The sequence below is a fragment of the Dermacentor variabilis genome, chromosome 4 (assembly GCF_050947875.1).
Source record: "Dermacentor variabilis isolate Ectoservices chromosome 4, ASM5094787v1, whole genome shotgun sequence".
Lineage (NCBI taxonomy): Eukaryota > Metazoa > Arthropoda > Arachnida > Ixodida > Ixodidae > Dermacentor > Dermacentor variabilis.
Genome location: NC_134571.1, coordinates 229,262,478 through 229,280,921, shown reverse-complemented (window position 1 = coordinate 229,280,921; position 18,444 = coordinate 229,262,478). Strand labels below are relative to the sequence as shown.

Below are 18,444 nucleotides of genomic sequence, written 5' to 3'. Positions count from 1 at the left end.
GTATTACAACAATGTTGCTCACGGCCGCCATCTTTGCAACACCCCATACGGCAGCCTCCCGTTCCCGATGCCGATTGTAGATGCACATTGGTCTCTTTTTGTTGCTTTGGGCTACTCGTCACAAGAGCAGCTTTTGATTTACACGATGGGTGTGAAAGTGTCATGCGACTTGTTTGCTGGCCGCCCGACTGCATTCATATGCGTGGCTGGCAGATTGACGAGGAAAGGGGGAGGCGAGGTGGGGGGGAGGCATCGTGCAAACTTCCTGTGACCCTGTTGATTTCAATATCTTTGACGGGTGGCAAATCACGCGGAACCTGACAATGAAAAGGCACCTATTCTACCGTCGGCACCAACTGTGGTCGACCCGCACAGCACCAACAAACCCCACCTTAGAACTGTTTTTCTCGGCCAAGACCCTTAAAAGGAAGCTGAAACACTTTTCGAAAAAAATGAGTTCTATTCCTCCTCCTCCTCTGCGGCATTCTACAGTTTTGAGTCCCCTGAACACGAATATCTGGTTCAAAAAGGGCGGAAACAAACGCAAGCTGCTGTTTTTTCAAGAAAACGCGCACCAGCGCCTCAGGGCATCGCGCGAACGCCGCTGTTGCCCGTGATTGGTCGGGGCCGCTATGACGTCGTTGGCGGTAGTTGCCGGTCGGCGCCGCCGCATGTCTCCGTTTCAGAGCGTAGCACCATTCCTTTCTCTCTGGTAGCACGCGGTTCTGCTGTTCTGGCTTCATAGCTGAGTTGTAAGATGGAACGTTCTCGCTGTCTCCGACAGCTTGTATTTTCCCCGTACATGTTTGAACTCACAGCCGATACGGAAAACGATGGCGGCAACGGCGGCAACGACGATGTTGAGTGTGCCAACAGCGAGAGCGTGTGTGCACCTTCTCGCGCGCTGGAAATCTTAGCTGGTACGCATGTTTTTTTTTTCATGTAGCTGCACGTTGCAATGACGGGAGAAAAAATGCGCTAAAGTGTCACTGGGAACATGCTGCTGGAAGAATGCCGAAGCACTAACTTCTCATTAGATTCTAAACACAGGTGCGATTCCCCGATGTCAAGCACCTTGCCGCTGCTTGTCCAAAGTCTCGTGGTTTTTTCAGCGTTGATACACGATCGCGAACATAAGTGCCGCGTTTCAAAGCGCGCACATGCAGTGCTGTGAGGTACAGTCATGGAAGTTGCTTATCATACACATCCAGAGATGACCAGAGGTATTATATGTGCAATATTCATACTATGGTTCGACGACTTTGCGAGTGTGGCTCGATCAAGAATCGGTATGCGTGCTCCAAGCTAGTGTTGACATAAAGATATTAGGCAGTTTTAGCACCGCCGTGTGGTAAACAGGATAACTGAACCGTACGTCGAATGTCACTAGGCAAGCCTACACTCCATTTGATACCTCAGGTGCAACGCTGTGGAAGCTACGCTCGAAGTCCGGTCACCAAAATTTATTACTGCACGCGTTTCCGTCTAAGCTTCGCAGCGTGCCAGCGGCGTTTTCCCGCGCGAGCATGCACGTGAAGCTGCCGCGACGAGCTGCAATTAAAAAATACCGAAAAGAAATTTTTTTAAAAGAACGTGTTAGCAGCCGTATAAGTATAAATCTACGGAACGAAGTTTTTACACGCCGAGTTCAACTACTCTAACGCGAGCATGAAAATATTACCGTAACGCCTCATGTCGTGCGATTTGAACACGAATGCTGAACAGCTAAATCTGCAGGCACCGCGAGGTAGGACGAATAACAAATATCACTGAATGCGCAAGCGTACCCCCGGCCAGTTATTTCACCGTATCAGAACAGAACAAACAGCTGTAGTACAGTGCTCCGTGACAAAGAGGAGAGGCAAAACAGGATGAAAACGGCAAGCACTTTGCACATAGGTGCATATTCCCGGCTGAGCCTCCACCTCGCTTCGCCGTAGACCGTTTGTTCGACACTAAGGTGATCATCTGGTAAAAAATTGCCCGTGTGCACATTAAAACACTCCTCTTGGCGAAGGCCGCTTTTGGAGGTGGCGAGGTGTTTCTCTTGTAGGAGAATATAGACGGAACAACGCCGGGCTTCAGCCGCGCCGATTTAACTGGAATACCGATTGCCCGCATCGTTGTCAAGCTCCGATGATAGTCACTGTCGCGGAAATGGTCCGAGCACAGTACAGTTGATTTCGTCAGCACGAACTTATCTCTCCTCACCGCACGTACCCACTGCGCTGCAAGCTTCTTTTCCTTCGGAAATTTGTGAAACACCACATCGTCTCGCCCGCCTGTGTTCGCGCAGCCGAATGCTGCACAGAACGAGGGCATGTTGGGCGCCCTTGGCTGTAGGTACTCACGCAGCACAGAAGGAAAGAACAGTTTACGAAAATCGCAAAACAAACGTGAGCGGCGGCGGCGGCAGATCTCTCATAGCGTCGTTCAGTAAAGCGCAGGACGGAAAGAGGCATGCCAGCTCATGCCAGCACACCGGTCCGCAGCTCGGTTGGCTCGTTCTCCGCCCATGACGTGGCTCTCGCCGGTTCTCTCCTCTGGCAACAATCTCACCCGGCGCTCCGGGAAGCGATGGGGGCGTGTCCGCACGGGTGATTTAGAAAGCGATTTCCACCCCTTATATTAACAAAACGAAAAAACAATTTTGGAACCGTAAATTATTAGGTCTGTTCTTCCCAATCCCAGCAATTCATGGAAATTGAAAACCGTTTCAGCTTCCCTTTAAGCAAGAAATCCCTCTTCGAGCTATAGTGTCAGACAAAGGGACGTGGCAGGTCTGTGTCGCTAGTTACCTACAGAATGCTTAGCATTGTGGGATGTCGTGTCTGCCGAAGGACGAATCCCAACATAAGAACGTCTGTCACTCTCGGAAGACCAGAAGGTGCGACTTCAGTCTACAGAACTTGCCGAGCGCAAGCCTTCGCAGCTCCTCCGCCACATGCGTGCTCTCGCGGGCAACATGGAAGTCCAGGATTCCTTACTGCGAGCACTTTGGTTTCAACGACTTCCACTGCACATCCAGGCAATTCTGCAGGCTCAGCATACGCTACCTCTCGACCAACTCGCCGGAATCGCTGATTGCGTCATCGAGATCTCTTTGCCGCCGTTGTCGCCCACCGTCCAGGCTGTCGCCACACCGCTGAACACCATAGAGCTTGCGCACAGTATCGACGATATCAACCGACAGCTCAGCTCCATTCAACGACGCCTGGATCAACACTTGCCGACGCGCCACTCACAAAGCCATGGCCAGAACACTACCCCGTCGCAGCAGCCTGGTGACGACGAACGATGCTACTACCATCGACGCTTCGGGAACTGAGCATGGCAATGTCGACCACCCTGCTCTGCTAGAAATCATGGAAATGCCAACGGCAGCTCGTAGCCACGGCTGCGAGCTGCCAACCTGGAGACCGTCGCATCTTCGTCACCGACCAAATTACAAAGCAGCGGTTCCTTGTCGACAGCGGTTCTGACATTTGCTGCTACCCGCGAGCCCACCTTCAAGGTCCCCGTCCTTCCACCTCTTTTGAGCTTCAGCGTGGCAAACCGGTCCACTATCAAAACGTACGGCTCACGCCGCCTGCACGTCCAGCTTAAAAACCTACGCCATCACCTTCATTGGAATTTCGTCATCGCTGACGTCACAGAGCCAATCATCGGCTTAGACTTTTTGGCGTACTACAACCTCCTTCCGGACTGCCGCCACGACCGTCTCATCAACGCGACAATAGGACATTCTGTGCCAGGACAGTGAACGACCACCTACCAGCCAAGCATCAAAGTACTCAGAGTCGAACATAATTCACCGTACCACGCCATCCACCACTACGATGTCAGATCCCACCGATTTGATCACCCGGTTTGACGCGCCCCAGCGGGTTTCCATGTGACGTGCAGCACACCACCTTGCACTACATCTGGACCACCCCAGGCCCCCCGGTTTTTTGTCGCGCTCGTCGCCTTGCCCCGGACCGCATGCGCATAGCCAAAGCAGAGTTCGAAGCCATGCTCCGGGAGGGAATCGCCCGCCCCTCCGACGGCCCATGGGCCTCGCCACTTTATCTTGTCCCTAAGAAGACCGAAGGCTGGCAGCCCTGTGGGGACTGCCGTGCCCTCAACGCCCGCACAATTCCGGACAGGTACCCCGTTCACCACATACAGGACTTCGCCCATTGCATTTCCGGCTGCCACGTTTTTTCCGTGCTAGACTTGGTCAAGGCCTACACACAGATACCCGTCAATCCGGACGACACCACAAAAACTGCAATTATTACTCCTTTCGGCTTGTTCGAGTTTCCCTTCATGAGCTTTGGCCTGAGGAATGCTGGACAAAGCTTCCAACGCTTCATCGACGAAGTCGTCCGCGGCCTCGATTTCTGCTTCATCTATCTTGACGACATATTGGTGTTTTCCCGCAACACCGACGAACACCACAGGCACCTTCGTCTGCTTTTCCAATGCCTCGATGGCCACGGCCTACTCGTAAATGTCCCAAAGAGCACGCTCGGCGTTTCAGTCGTCAAATTCCTCGGCCATGAAGTTTCATTAGAGGGAACTCGACCCTTACCTGAACGCATCTCAGACATGCACAATTACACTCAACCAACCACTGCTAAAGACCTTCGCCGTTTCCTCAGCATGCTGAACATTTACAGGCGTTTCTTGCCACACGCAGCCGACTACCAGGCTCCCCGCCATGATGCCTTGGCTGGTCTACGAGGAAACCAACCCATCACGTGAACACCGGCTTTAACGGAACTTTTCGAAAAATGCAAAGCTGCTCTCTGCACCGCCACACTTCTCTCCCATCCTGTGCCAGACGCTCCTTTGGGGTTTTTCCTGGACGCCTCTAGCATCGCCATAGGCGCTGCCCTTATGCAGCGCGTACGCAACACCTGGCATCCCTTGGCGTTCTTCTCCAATAAACTCTCAACTCGCAAAACGACCCCTTCTGCAGCCAGTCCCACCGACGAAACCACGACCCCTACCCCGTTGAGCTCGCCAGCTTACTACGGAGAACTTCTGGCAATATACGAAGCAGTTCAGCACTTTCGCCACATTCCCGAAGCACAGCACTGCACTATCTACACCGACCATAAACCTCTGACCTATGCCTTCTCTCAACGCTGCGACAAACGCCCACCAGTCCAGCAGAACCAGCTCTCGTTCATTGCCCAGTTATCCACCGACATTCAACATGTCAGCAGAAAGGACAACGTGGTCGCCGACGCGCTTTCACGTGTGGCAGCTATTAGCCCTTCGCAGATAACAGCTGATGTCCTCGCCGAGGCTCAGACTACGGACGCTGAACTGCAGGAGCTTCTTAAGGGTGGGTCATCGCTACAGCTGCAGCAAGTCCCCATACCTGAATCGACGACTATCCACTGCGACATAACAACAGCACGAAGCAGGCCTTATGTGCCCCTTTCCCCTCGCCGTGGCCTCTTCAACCAGCTACATAATTTCAGCCATCCCGGCATACGCGCCTCTACATGCCTTGTGGCAGACCGCTATGTCTGGCCCACCATGCAGCGGGATTGCCGCACCTGGGTGCGCTCCTGCATTCAATGCCAGCGCGCTAAAGTCACCAGGCATGCCACTTCACCACTCAGCGCATTTCCCCAGATTTCTGGTCGGTTTCATCATGTCCGGGTCACCAGATGTGGGATGTCGTGTCTGCCGAAGGACGAATCCCAACATAAGAACGTAACGACTCTTTATTCGACTAACGATGGCAGCGGACGGGCATACCAACGCTACGTTCATCCCAGTAGCGGAAGTTAGAAAGCGGTCCTTCTCAACCAGGCAGCCTGTTTTTATAGCCACCGTCGGTGACGCATACCTCAGGTGACGCGGCAGTGGCGCTATGCTTTATCGGCCATGCACTCCAGCGTGCAGCTGTGTTATGCTGGGCCGGATGATAAGAAGACGGAGGGTGCGCAGAAATATGCGCGGAGTGTGTCGCCACAGCTTCACTAGTTCTTTCAGACCCCTTTTGCTTACGTAATTCTCAGGCACTAGTTCAGTATTTGAGAGAGGAAAATCCTGCTGATTGTACAGCTTTTAGTGTGGATATCGAAGACCTGTATTATTCTTTGCCACATGACTGGTTGGTAAAATCTGTAAATGAATGCATTAAGGAAGAAATGCAAGAGTCGGCTTTTATTGACAGATGTGGTGTTTCCACGGGAGCTTTTCTAGAAATTCTTTCAATGTACTTGAAGTCGACGCTGATTGGGCGGGGAGATGGCATTTTTCTGCAGAAATCAGGCACTTGTATTGGCTCAAAGGTTGCCCCTATTCTTAGAAATATTTACCTGAGTAAGGTTGACAACTGCTTAGAGAAAGCCTTAGGTGATAGCGTTATCAAGATATTTCGTTACGTTGATGATAACCTGATTTTCTGCAATAGGGAAGAATTCGATTCCGCTGCTACCTCAGTAAGTGAGCAATTTAAACTTTATGGAGGAGGATTAAAGTTTACCAAGGAATTTCCTCAGCACTGCGTAATTCAGTTTCTTGACATTTTCTTGCTCTTCGAACAAAATCATGTTTGTTGGCAGCACTCCCCAAGATCTTTGAAGCCATTGCTAAACTTTCAATCCAAGCATTCCAAAGTTGTAAAAAACGGAATTGCCATGTCGTGCCTGTCTTCCCTCACCAGATCCTGCATGCACAAAATGAGCGCCAGTTTTAATGCACAGGTCCGGCACCTATTAGAAGCAGGTTATCCTAGTGTAGCAGTGGCCACTGTGGCTGAGCGCTTAAAGAAGTCGGTTTCAAGAGGGACGGACGTGATTACGGAAAGCAGTAATAGCAAAAAAAGAGTAGTGGCTATTCCGTATATTCATTCAGTGTCGTACAGGCTCAAAAACGTTGCAAGTAGATATGATGTTAATGTTGCTTTCACTGCTCCCAATAAGCTAGGTAAGATATGAGCTGCCGTACAGGGAAAAAAGGAGCGGGTAAAAGGCAAAAAACGAACTGTTATTTGTACAGTGAAGCACAATAAGAACAACAGGTTTACTGACTGTCGTATGGGTGTCATTTATAATAATCCCCTTAGCTGTGGCCAGTTCTACGTAGGGCGAACGGGACGGTGTATCAATCAGAGGCTAATGGAACATAAAAGGTCGTTAACCGGTGCATCGCCTTCTAATCTTTCACTACATTGCCGAGATTGTAACTGCACGCCAGAGTTAGATGAATGCGCGATATTGTACAGGCATAAGAATGAAGATATGCATCTTATGGTAGAGGCATGGCATATCTATAATGGTGGAAGTGTGTGCGTGAGTCAGCCTTAGATTACTTTACATAAGGAAGAGATTAAATGCCTTAACAGTTATCTCTCACGTAGACCGGCACATGTACCCGACTGACACGTGGTGTTACCATTCCTCAGCATGCGCAGATGAGTTTTGTGTCTTCTTTCTTTTTTCGCCTCAGTGCTCCCTTCAGTTGATAGTCGGCGTTCGTGTTGTCCACTTCTCTACTCTTGTGTCCTGTCTGCATGCCTCTCTTCTTTTTTGCATAATGAATCCTTACCAACTAGCTCAGCTTTCTGTCGTTCTAACCAACAATAGCTACACGCAAAGCGATGATTGAGTCACGTGACGCACGGTTCGCGCTTTCGTCTGTCGCGCAAGATTAGCCTTACGATAACCCACCTTCTAAAAAGATTGGAAAGACCCTCTGTATTTTGAAGGAAGACTCTAAAGCAAAACTTTCTATGCAATAAAACATTGCCTTAACACACAGGTTCAATGGTGAACTAAAAGCCTGACTGGTATTTTGTACAACATAACATCACTAATCCTTCAGCTTCAGAAGTAAAACACTCACTACATTCTATTCAACTGACATTCTGCAGATAATAAAGATATTTCTTGACCTTCATACCAGGAAATGCGCTGTAATCAGTGATAGTATACTAGCAATTTGGAGTTCCTTTTAATAAAGGTAGGCTGTACTGTATAACTTGATGTACCCAAATTATTGCTTGCACATTATTGATATGCAATGATAGGGGACTCCTGAGCATGTACATCACCATGTTTTTTGCCTAAAATTTGTAAGCATTAACCTTCATGATAAATTTTTCTGATATTTTATTCAATATTCGGCTTTTTTTTTCTTGATTTGACTCAATATTCTATTTAAATCTACTATATGGTATTTGCACGCCCCTAGTTTGCAGTACTATTTTGGTGTGCACCAGATGCCAAGACCTGCAGTAGAAAAGCCTGCTTTCAAACCCACCTTGACATCGTGTGGCAGATCTGGGTGCACGTACAACTTGAGCCGCAGCATGACGCCTTCCACACAGCCATTGTGACTGCAAAGGGCCAAGGTTTAGTTGACGACCAGTTTCCAAAAGATTTTTGTCAGTTTGAGAAACCAGTTTGCACATATAGGAGTGCCTTTCAAATCGTGTTTTAATAGATTCTCAATTCCTAGTGGTCTGGTGTACACGTCAGAGAGAAAAACACTTCACAACTGACTAGGTTAGCAGGAAAATCAATTGACGACAGATTAGGTGCAGCAGACTACATGACATGCAAGACACAGGGCAACACGCTATTCGGACCCTTCAGATGCAATTTTCTCGTAAACTAAGTTTTTTCTTGGCACGAAACAAGTGTTGCGAGGTTTCTGGAATGGTATACGCATCGACTTTGCATTTGCTTTTAGTGTCCCTTTAATGATGTATTCCTCAAACCAGGGGTTCTCAAACTGCGTTCTCCAGAACCATGGATTCCGCAAACAGCATTTTAACAAAACGTAGAATGGGGAAAAATGGAAACCCATTTCCCCTGCTTATTTCATCGATTTCTTTTTTTTGAAAACTAAGAAAAAGAACAATAACCTTCCCTGGATGAACCGAGAACTGCCGCACTTATCGTGACATGCTGGCAGACTTCGCACTAAACGCTCGAACAATCCTCAGGCATGTGTTTTGTATGCTCAGGTTAAAAATTAACTCCAGAAAAATACCACCTCAGCTAAAAATTTCTTCTATGATGTTCAGTTGCCAAAACTGCTCAAGTCTAACCCCCGTAAATTCTGGTTTTTCATATCTCCTGGCTCTTCTTCCACATATCTTAAAATCAACAACCGTGTTGTTAAGGAACCATTAGAGATTTCAGAAGCGTTTAATACATATTTTCAGTCAGTGTTCTCCTCGGATGATTTCAGACTTTCAGCACTTACAACTAACGATTCTTATGCAATTGATGATATCAATATTAGCCTAGAAGGTGTTTTGAATTTTCTACTGAACTTAGATACTAAAAAATCAGCCGGCCCTGATGGAATTCCAAATTCCTTTTTAGCCCGATTCTCGCTATGGACATCTAAATATCTGTTCATTATACGTCAGAAGTCCCTTAATAGTGGCGTTGTGCCTTCTTTCTGGAATAGAGCTAAAGTAGTACCTTTATATAAACCTGGTGACAGACAGCTTGTATCTAACTATAGGCCTATTTCTTTACTCCAACCTCATGTAAAATACTAGAACACGTAATCTAAAGCATATAATAGTGTTCCTTGAACATAATAACCTATTGAACAGCTTTCAGCACGGCTTCAGGCGCGGGTTTTGGTACTGGAACCCAACTTACGGAGTTCACTCATGGCCTTTCATTTCATCGACTTAGGTAATCAGATTGACAGCATTTTCATTGACTTTAGCAAAGCTTTCGACACTGTACTACACTCTAAATTGCTTTTGAAACTCCATATTCTAAATAACCTTCAGTTGGTGTCTTGGATTTCCAGTTTCCTTTCTTTGTGTTCCCAATTTGTGTGCTATGATTCTGCGGATCCGTCTGTAGTCGACATCACCTCAGGGGTCCCACAGGGATCTGTACTTGGACCTCTATTTTTATTGTTTATTAACGACCTTCCAGACCATGTTACTTCAAAAATACGCCTCTATGCAGGCAACTGTGTTATGTACAGCCCATTGGCTCACTCGCTAATCCTCAGAGCCTTAAGGATGCCTTTTTTCATTTTGTAACTGGTGTGCTACCTGGAATATGAGCATCAAATATGATAAAACTGTTTTAATTTCTTTTACGAAGAGACACATGCCCATATTTTTTTTATTATATTTGCAACGGTGTACCACTAGCAAGAGTTTTTCAATACAAATATTTAGGCATCATTTTTATGCACACCTTGTCTTGGTCCAAACATATAGATTACATTTGTAGTAAAGCGTTAAAAAACTTGGTTACATCCGCCGGACTTTGTCTGCTGCTCCGAGGGACCCTAAATTAGGAGCATACAAAACACTGATTCGCCCTATTTTAGAATATGCTTCCTCCATATGGAACCCATATAAACAATGCCAAATTAATTGTACTGAGTCGGTCCAGAGGAAGGCTATTCGTTTTGTTTACAGTCGCTTTGACCGAGACTTTTCACCGTCAGCTGCTCTTGCTGAATTAAACCTCCAGTTTCTTTCTATATGGCAGCACATAGAATCTCTGAAGATTTTCTATTCTTCTAAGAACTCTCTTTGTCACCTGTCAGATCACTCCCTTTTAACGCCTGCTTGCCCGACTTCAACTAGAGCTTATCATGCCTCTAATATTAGGCCACTCCCTCCATACACTAACACTTTCAAACACAGTTTTTTCCCCCGAATGCTTGAACTGTGGAATTAGTTACCTGCCGAAGTTCGTTTGTTACCCATTTCTCAATCTTTAAATGCTATTGTTGATGTATAGTTCCTTTACATTTTTCTATTTCTGTGTTCCTGTTCCTGCATAACATAATTAGTTTTACTTGCATGCACACCCACTCCTGCCATAGCCCCAATGGGCTGCAGTATGCATAAATAAATAAATAATTAGAGAGATCTGCACAATCTTTTTATTTAAAGAAAACATATTGCATTGCATGTTGGATTTAACAAATCCACCACAGGCCACATCTGCAATTCAGTGCAAGACATGCCGCTGTAAGTGTTCCTGTAATACTCCCAAAAATCACTGCAATTTTTGCGTTCGTGATGGCTAAACTGAGCGTTTTTTATTTGTGCTCGTCAGATGAGCTTTGAACATGTGAGCGGGAATTACCTCTGAAGCTTAGCAAGCTGAGGGCCACTTGTTTGCCTGGTCAACCCTGGTTGTCAATGGATGACAACATTTGCGTATTGTAATGAGCATGCATGATTTGCCAAACAGGCACGTCAGCACAGTGCACTTTCAACACAAGCTTGTTTGCTACCTGTAAGTTTCTACCTCATCCAGAATAGACGAGCAACTCAATGCACGTGAGGGCTCGTAGGCCACTGTAGCTGCGTGCCATGCAACGTGGGCTTTTAGGCTTAGTGCTACGATCAATATATACAAGACCATTCTGCAGCACAAGTAACTTGCGACATTCATGTGCAAAAATAAAATAAGCTTTTGTGAGTCCAATAGTTCGTTTGTGTCAGGACACCGTCTATGGTGCATGGTAAGGAGTGGTAGACATGTGGTTGATGCATGCTGCAGTGTGCAATGCAGTGCAGGAGGATAGATTGCTTATTTAGCTGTTACTGTGAGTTCCCCCCAAGTCAGGAGTGATAGCTGAATTCAAGATAAAAATAGCATGCCGAACTGCAAACACAGATGCCCACAGGCGCACTGCAGCATGCTATTTTGGTTAACTGTGAATGAATAATCTAAAAATAAATAAATAAATTATTGTCTCAGCTGCATGGCTATATGTTCATGCAACTGGTACTTAAGTGTCTCTTACTTAAACATGTTTAGGCACATGACAGCCGACAAGGTGTTTAGAGTTAATGACCAGATCTCTTTATAGGATGACCTAAATAATACCAAAAACTGGTGTAAGCGCTAGCTAATGATTTTAAAACCAAACTGTAATATATATGTAAGTAATATCAGTTTAATATCAGCGATAATGATAAGTAATATCAATGTCACGTCTTAGTAACCACTTAAACTTTTCCTACATAGTTGCTGATATGCCTATAGAAGCAATTTTCCAAGTACGTAGGTGTAACAATATTGTTATGCGAAGGATGAGTCAGTAAGACGAGCAACTATTTACAGGTTATATTTACAACGGTTGCAGCCCTGACCAGTTAGATTCACAGCGTGAGCCCAGTTCGTTCTTCTTCCTCTTTCCTGGAGAGATGGAGCCCATGCACCTCGTTCAAACAAACAAACAAATACCACACGCGTGTAGCATAATCCCCCGGCGGCAGAAGTGACGTCCCGGAGCACCTAAATGTCATCACTGGGAGGGTGATACTGTTTCAATCGTGTAACGTGTACAATATCACTGGACTGAGAAGCAGATGGGGCATCAGGGGCAATCTCGCAGGTGATGGGAGTCACGGCATGAAGCACTCGGTATGGGCCTGTGTAAAGAGACAGCAGTTTTTCGGACAGGCCGACCTCATGCGACGGAGACCATAGAAGCACCAAAGAACCCGGCAGGAACTGCACGTCTCGGTTTCTTTCGTTGTACAAACGCCTCTGACTCTCTTGATATTTCAGAATGCGGTCACGGGCAATTTCCCTTGCGTGGGCACTGCGGGCGATGGCGTCAAGCGCATATTCACTGGTCGGTGCCGCGTGAACAGGGAGGGTTGTGTCGAGGGGCAGTGCTGATTCTCAGCCGAACAGAAGGAAAAATGGGGAATAGCCGGCTGTGTCGTGGTGCAAGGAATTATAAGTAAATGTGGCAAATGGTAGAGCAAGGTCCCAGTCAGTGTGGCCTGAAGAGACATATTTCGCGAGCATGTCTGTGAGAGTGTGAATGAGACGCTCCGTGAGGCCATTTATTTGCGGATGGTATGACGTGGATAGCTTGTGCCTCGTGGCACAGGACTGCTGGATGTCCGCGATAACTTTTGATAGGAATGTCCGGCCACGGTCTGTAAGAAGTTGTCGCGGAGCTCCATGTAATAAAATCACATCGCATAAAACAAAATCGGCAACATCTATGGCGCAGCTTGTAGGAAGCGCTCAGGTGATGGCGTAGCGTGTGGAGTAATCCGTAGCCACAGCAATCCACCTGTTCCCAGAGGTAGAAAGAGGAAAAGGGCCGAGTAAGTCCAAACCAACCCGAAATAATGGTTCCGCGTGAATGTTGAGTGGTTGAAGGTACCCAGCAGGGAGCGTTGATGGTGTCTTGCGTCGCTGGCATTTCTCACACGCAGCTACATATCTTCGAACGGAGCGAGCAAGCCCTGGCCAAAAGAAGCGTCGGCATATCCAGTCGTAGGTACGTGACACACCCAAGTGACCGGCAGTGGGGAGGTCGTGAAGTTTGTGGAGAACAGCCGATCGAATGAGGGATCACAAGGAGTAACGCAGGGCCGTCGAGGTGAACATTGTGGTGGTAGAGTACGCCATCTTGAAGTGTGAATAAGCGAAGGGAACTGTCGGCAAGTGACGATTCCAGGCGGTCAATGATTAAACGCAAAGACGGGTCACAACATGGAGCAGTGTAAAAACAAAGAGAACACAGGCGTCGGTGTTAGTATCAGACGTAGAGGTCGCGTCTTCGACTGGGTAGCGAGAGAGGCAATCTGCATCCTGGTGTTGGCCTCCCAACTTGTCACTGTGTAGAGATATTCTTGTAGTCGAAGGGCCCAATGACCAAGCCGGCCAGTAGGATCCTTAAGCGACAAAAGCCAACAGAGTGCATGATGGTCTGTGATTATTGAGAAGGGCTTGCCATATAAATATGAGCGGAACTTTGAAACAGCACAGACGAGAGGCAAGACATTCGCGCTCGGTAATCGAATAGTTGCGCTCTGCAGTTGTCAGGAGCTGGCTAATGTAGGCTATAACGCGGCCGTGTCCGTGTTGGCGTTGCGATAAGACAGCGCCGATCCCATAACCACTGGCATTAGTTCGGACCTCTGTAGGTGCAGACGGGTCAAAGTGGCCCAAGACCGGTGGATTGGTGAGAATCGTGATAAGGCGTGAAAATGTGGCAGCCTGAGGGGGACCCCACATAATAGGAACGTCTTTCTTCAGAAGTTCAGTGAGTGGTCGAGCGATTGCTGCGAAATCTTTCACGAACCGGCTTAAATAAGAACAGAGCTCCACAAAACTTCGGACGTCTTTGACAGACTGAGGTACAAGAAAAGCCGTTACTGCTGGAACCATCTCCGGGTCGGGTTGTACGCCGGAAGCATAGACGAGATGGCCTAGCACTGTAATCTGTCGGCTGCCGAAGTGGCACTTCGATGAGATTAATTGGGGCCCAGCTTTGCGGAAGACGTCAAGGATAGCTGGGACGCGCTCAAGAACACAAGGACGTCGTCGAGGTAACTAAGGCAAGTTGACCATTTGAAACCTTGAAGCAGAGAGTCCATCATCCGTTCGAACGTGGTGGGGGCATTGCATAAACCGAACAACATAGGCTTAAATTGGTAGAGGCCATCTGGAGGGACAAAAGCAGTCTTTTCTTGGTCTTGCTCATCGACAGAAATCTACCAATAACCAGATCGAAGGTCGATGGACGAAAAGTATTTGGCACTGTGAAGATAATCAAGAGCGTCGTCGATTCATGGTAAAACGTAAACGTCCTTTTTAGTGATTCGGTTTAGGTGGCGGTAATCAATGCAGAAACGCCACGTAGCGTTTTTCTTTTTGACGAGCACGACCAGCGATGCTCAAGGACTCGACGAGGGCTCAACAATGCCTCTGGCAAGCATCTTTACTTCCTGCTGAATAACTTGCCGCTCTGCTGTGGACACGCGATACGGTCAGCGGTGAATGGGAACAGCATAACCAGTGTTGATCTGGTGCTTAACAAGGGATGTCTGACCAACTGGTCAATTGGCAGTGTCAAAGATGTCGCGGTCGGAAAGCAAAAGGCGATATAGGGCGGCTCCTTGGTCAGGTGCGAGGTCTGGAGCGACCATGGGACGTAATGGGCCGTCGAGGTTCAAGGCATTCTGCGGGCAATCAGGAGGATCTGGAGACACGTCGGCTGCAAAAGCAGTGATGTGGTCGTCTGTCACTGACCAGAGTGTGGCCACCGCTATGCCTTCAGGTAACACTTGCTTCGTCAAGCCAAAATTGATAACAGGGAGACACATCTGATTAGCGGCAAGGGTTACGACTGAGTGTGGCACAGAGATGTCGCACGCCAAGAGGACATCACGAATAGGTGGGCAACATACTCGCCATCAGGCACGGTTGCAGTTGAGGCCAATTCGACGAAGAATAGGGCTTTTGGTGGTAAGTGAACAAACACTGTAGTGCAGAGAGTGTTCGGTTGTTCGGGGCGAACGTCTGAAAGAAGAGGAAGCTCGAGGCACAGCGAGGTGGAACAGTCGATCAGGGCAGAATGCGTCAGAAAGTCGAGCCCGAAGATTAGGTCATGAGGGCAACTGGTCAGCACAGTGAACATGAGTGTAACTTGGTGGCCAGCAATTCCTGTGCAAGCAGTTGACATACCCCTGACGGTAACAGTGGTGCCATTGGCGATGCGTATGGCTTGAGTGGTGGCAGGCATAAGAACTTTTTTGAGGCGATGACATAGGTTAGCGCTCATTATGGACACTTGGGCTCCAGTATCAATTGATGCCGTCAATGGAACACCATCGACGTCTACTTAAATTAGGTTCGTGTTGGTGAGGAGCATCAACGGAGGATTTGGACAGCATGAACGTGATGCAGCACTACCTCCAAAAGCTACATGGCCTAGTTTTCCGTCCGTCAGTTTGGTGAGGAAAAGCGGTGAGTTTAGGGTGACAGGGCGATGGCGCTGAGGCAACGGCGATCGCACGGAGGAGCGGCTGTCAGGGGCACTGGAAGTAGGGTACAGATGGTGAGGTGAATAACGGCGGGTGTCGGCGTATTGGCGAGGAGCAGGAAACGAGCTCCAGCACTGCGGCATCCAGGTGGTGCGGCAGTGGCGGGCTACATGACCAACGCGGTGGCAGTGGAAGCAGGTCTGTTTGTTGTCTGGGGTTCGTCATTCAGCAGGATTGTGCGGTCTTAGAGCGAAATACTGGTCATTACAGGTTGTGGACATGGGAATGGGTTCCGAATCAGGTAGAGAGACAGAGCAGGCAGTAGGAATGCCAAGGTTTGCAATTTCTTGCTGCACAACTACTTGAATGACGGAAATAGTGGGGGCTGCTTGGTCAAAGGTACCATCAAGGGGTCGTGGATGAAGAGAGGCCGGACTTGCCGCTTTAATCTCACGGCGTACGATACGTGCGACGATCTCTTGAAATGTCATGTGGCGGTAAGAGCGGAGCAAGAGGACATGGCAGGGGTGTTTGGGAGCCGGGAAAACTGTGAGACAATGTGGCGGCTTTTGGCTACCTCGAAGTGGCGGCATTCTTTGACGATGGCGTCGACGGTAGAAATGTTGTTATAGACAGGCAATTTGAAGGCATCGTCCGCAATGCCTTTAAGGATATGGCCCACCTTGTCAACCTCGGTCCTGTGCTCGTCAACTTTCCGGCAAAGCGCGAGCACTTCCTGTATGTAGGAGACACACGATTCGGTCGACGACTAGACACGGGTGGCAAGCTCTTTTCGCACAGCCTGTTGGCAACCTGACAGGTTGCCGAATAGGTCGCGAAGCCTTTCTTTGAAAATGTCCCAGTTGGAGAGCTCGACCTCATGTGTGTGAAACCAGACACGCGGTGTCCCGTTCAGATAAACGATCACATTGGCAAGCATGATGGTTGGGTCCCATTGGTGGCTTTGGCTAACATGCTCATACATGCTGAGCCAGTTGTCGATGTCAACGCCATTTTGGACAGAGAATGTCCCAGGATCACAAAGACTAGGAACCGTAACGTACGTTATGGAGATGGCGCCACAGGTGTAGGTTGCGACGGGGTGGGTCCATCGGAAGCCATGACTGAGAAGACAATGGTGCGGCCGCTTCGGAGCTCCATGGCGAGGACGGGGAATGTTCCACCTCCACCACAATGTTATGCGAAGGACAAGTCAGTAAGACGAGCAACTGTTTACAGGTTATATTTATAACGGTAGCAGTGCTGACCGGTTAGATCCACAGCGTGAGCCCAGTTCGTTCTTCCTCCTCTTTTCTGGAGAGATGGCACCCACGCACCTTGTTTAAACAAATATCACATATTTTCTGACATTGACTGGTTTCCGCATGTAACTACCATCATCTCATCTGCAAACAGAACTTTGGGGTTTTCGAAACGTCATTTGCATAATGCCCCCTTCACGTGAAGTTGTAAGCTTATAAGACCATTAATTGTTGTATTCATATAGGAGGTTGTGGCCAAGTACTACACCAGGGTGGCCAATCCCTCCCTGGTGAGGGAGTGCGTTACCCGTTTTGGTAACCGGGATCAGGCCACACTCCAGGCCTGTTTATGCAACCGGGGTACTTGGAGAAGTATGGGGGAGGCCTTTGCCCTGCAGTGGGCATAACCAGGCTGATGATGATAATGAAGACCATTAAAAGCCCAAGCTATAGTACTCAGCAGCCATTTGGAACCCTCATCACATATACCTCATTCACACCATTTAATCATTACAGAACCATGCTACTAGGTTTATACATTTATCATACTCTTACAAAGTCAATGTATCTTTATTAAAGGTAAAATCTAGCTTGCAAGCTCTTCCTGTAACAGTCGTGTTGCAAGTCTGTCGTTATTCCATAACTCTTTTATATAGGTTCCTAATCCATGTCCCTTATATAACGCCACCCTGAACACGTCATGGGTCATTCTCTCAGCGTTGCTCACCCTCGTGCCCGCACTGTCATCTTTTCGTTATCCTTCTTGCCTCGTACAGCAAAGAATGGGTGGTCTTCTGTATAGCATCGCAGCTATCACCAGTCTATCAACCGACATTTTCTATGACGCAGTCATCATCATGAATGATTTTTTTGTTACTCCCACCCCTTATGTATTTCACCAAGTATGGGGCCCTTAAGGAAATAAAGTGAAAGTTAAAGGTAGAATTATTTTAATTTTTGTAAATCGAACCTTAACCCCTCGAGAAGTTAACTGAAAGCAGTTTCCAACTGCAAGCATACGACATAATGCAGGCTCAAATGCACAATAGGCAACCTTAGGTTGACTCTAATAACAAAGTGGCATGGTGCCACACACCAATTTCCCTGTTTTTTGTGAGCTTCTTGGTTCTTATCTCAACATATAACGTACTACCTGCAGTAATTTGCTTATTTCACTGCAACACTTAATAGTGAGTACATGTTATAAACCCACTTGTGGAAAGAGGGAGAGGGTTCGCAGCACTCTGGGCTTCCCCAAAGCCAGAAAGGCTGAGGACCACCAACAGCAGCTATAGGAATGACCAGTATATTCCACAAACATTAAAATCGCCTCCAATCAAGATATAAACATTCTTTATACTCAAGCAATTCAGCAAGTTGAATGAAGTGTTCACGTATTTCAGGTGGTCAATAGTACGACCGCATAAC

At 47.8% G+C, this 18,444-nt stretch overlaps 1 protein-coding gene across 6 annotated transcripts in view; it reads right to left on the bottom strand.

Annotated features, from left to right (window-relative positions):
- Positions 1-18,444, bottom strand: part of ric8a (ric8 guanine nucleotide exchange factor A) — a 513,564-nt gene that overhangs the window by 400,681 nt on the left and 94,439 nt on the right. For all 6 annotated transcript variants that reach the window (XM_075691022.1, XM_075691025.1, XM_075691023.1 and 3 more), the window contains one exon: positions 8,272-8,347. In XM_075691022.1, the coding sequence (XP_075547137.1) occupies positions 8,272-8,347 (76 nt within the window). The remainder of the gene's footprint in view (positions 1-8,271; positions 8,348-18,444) is intronic.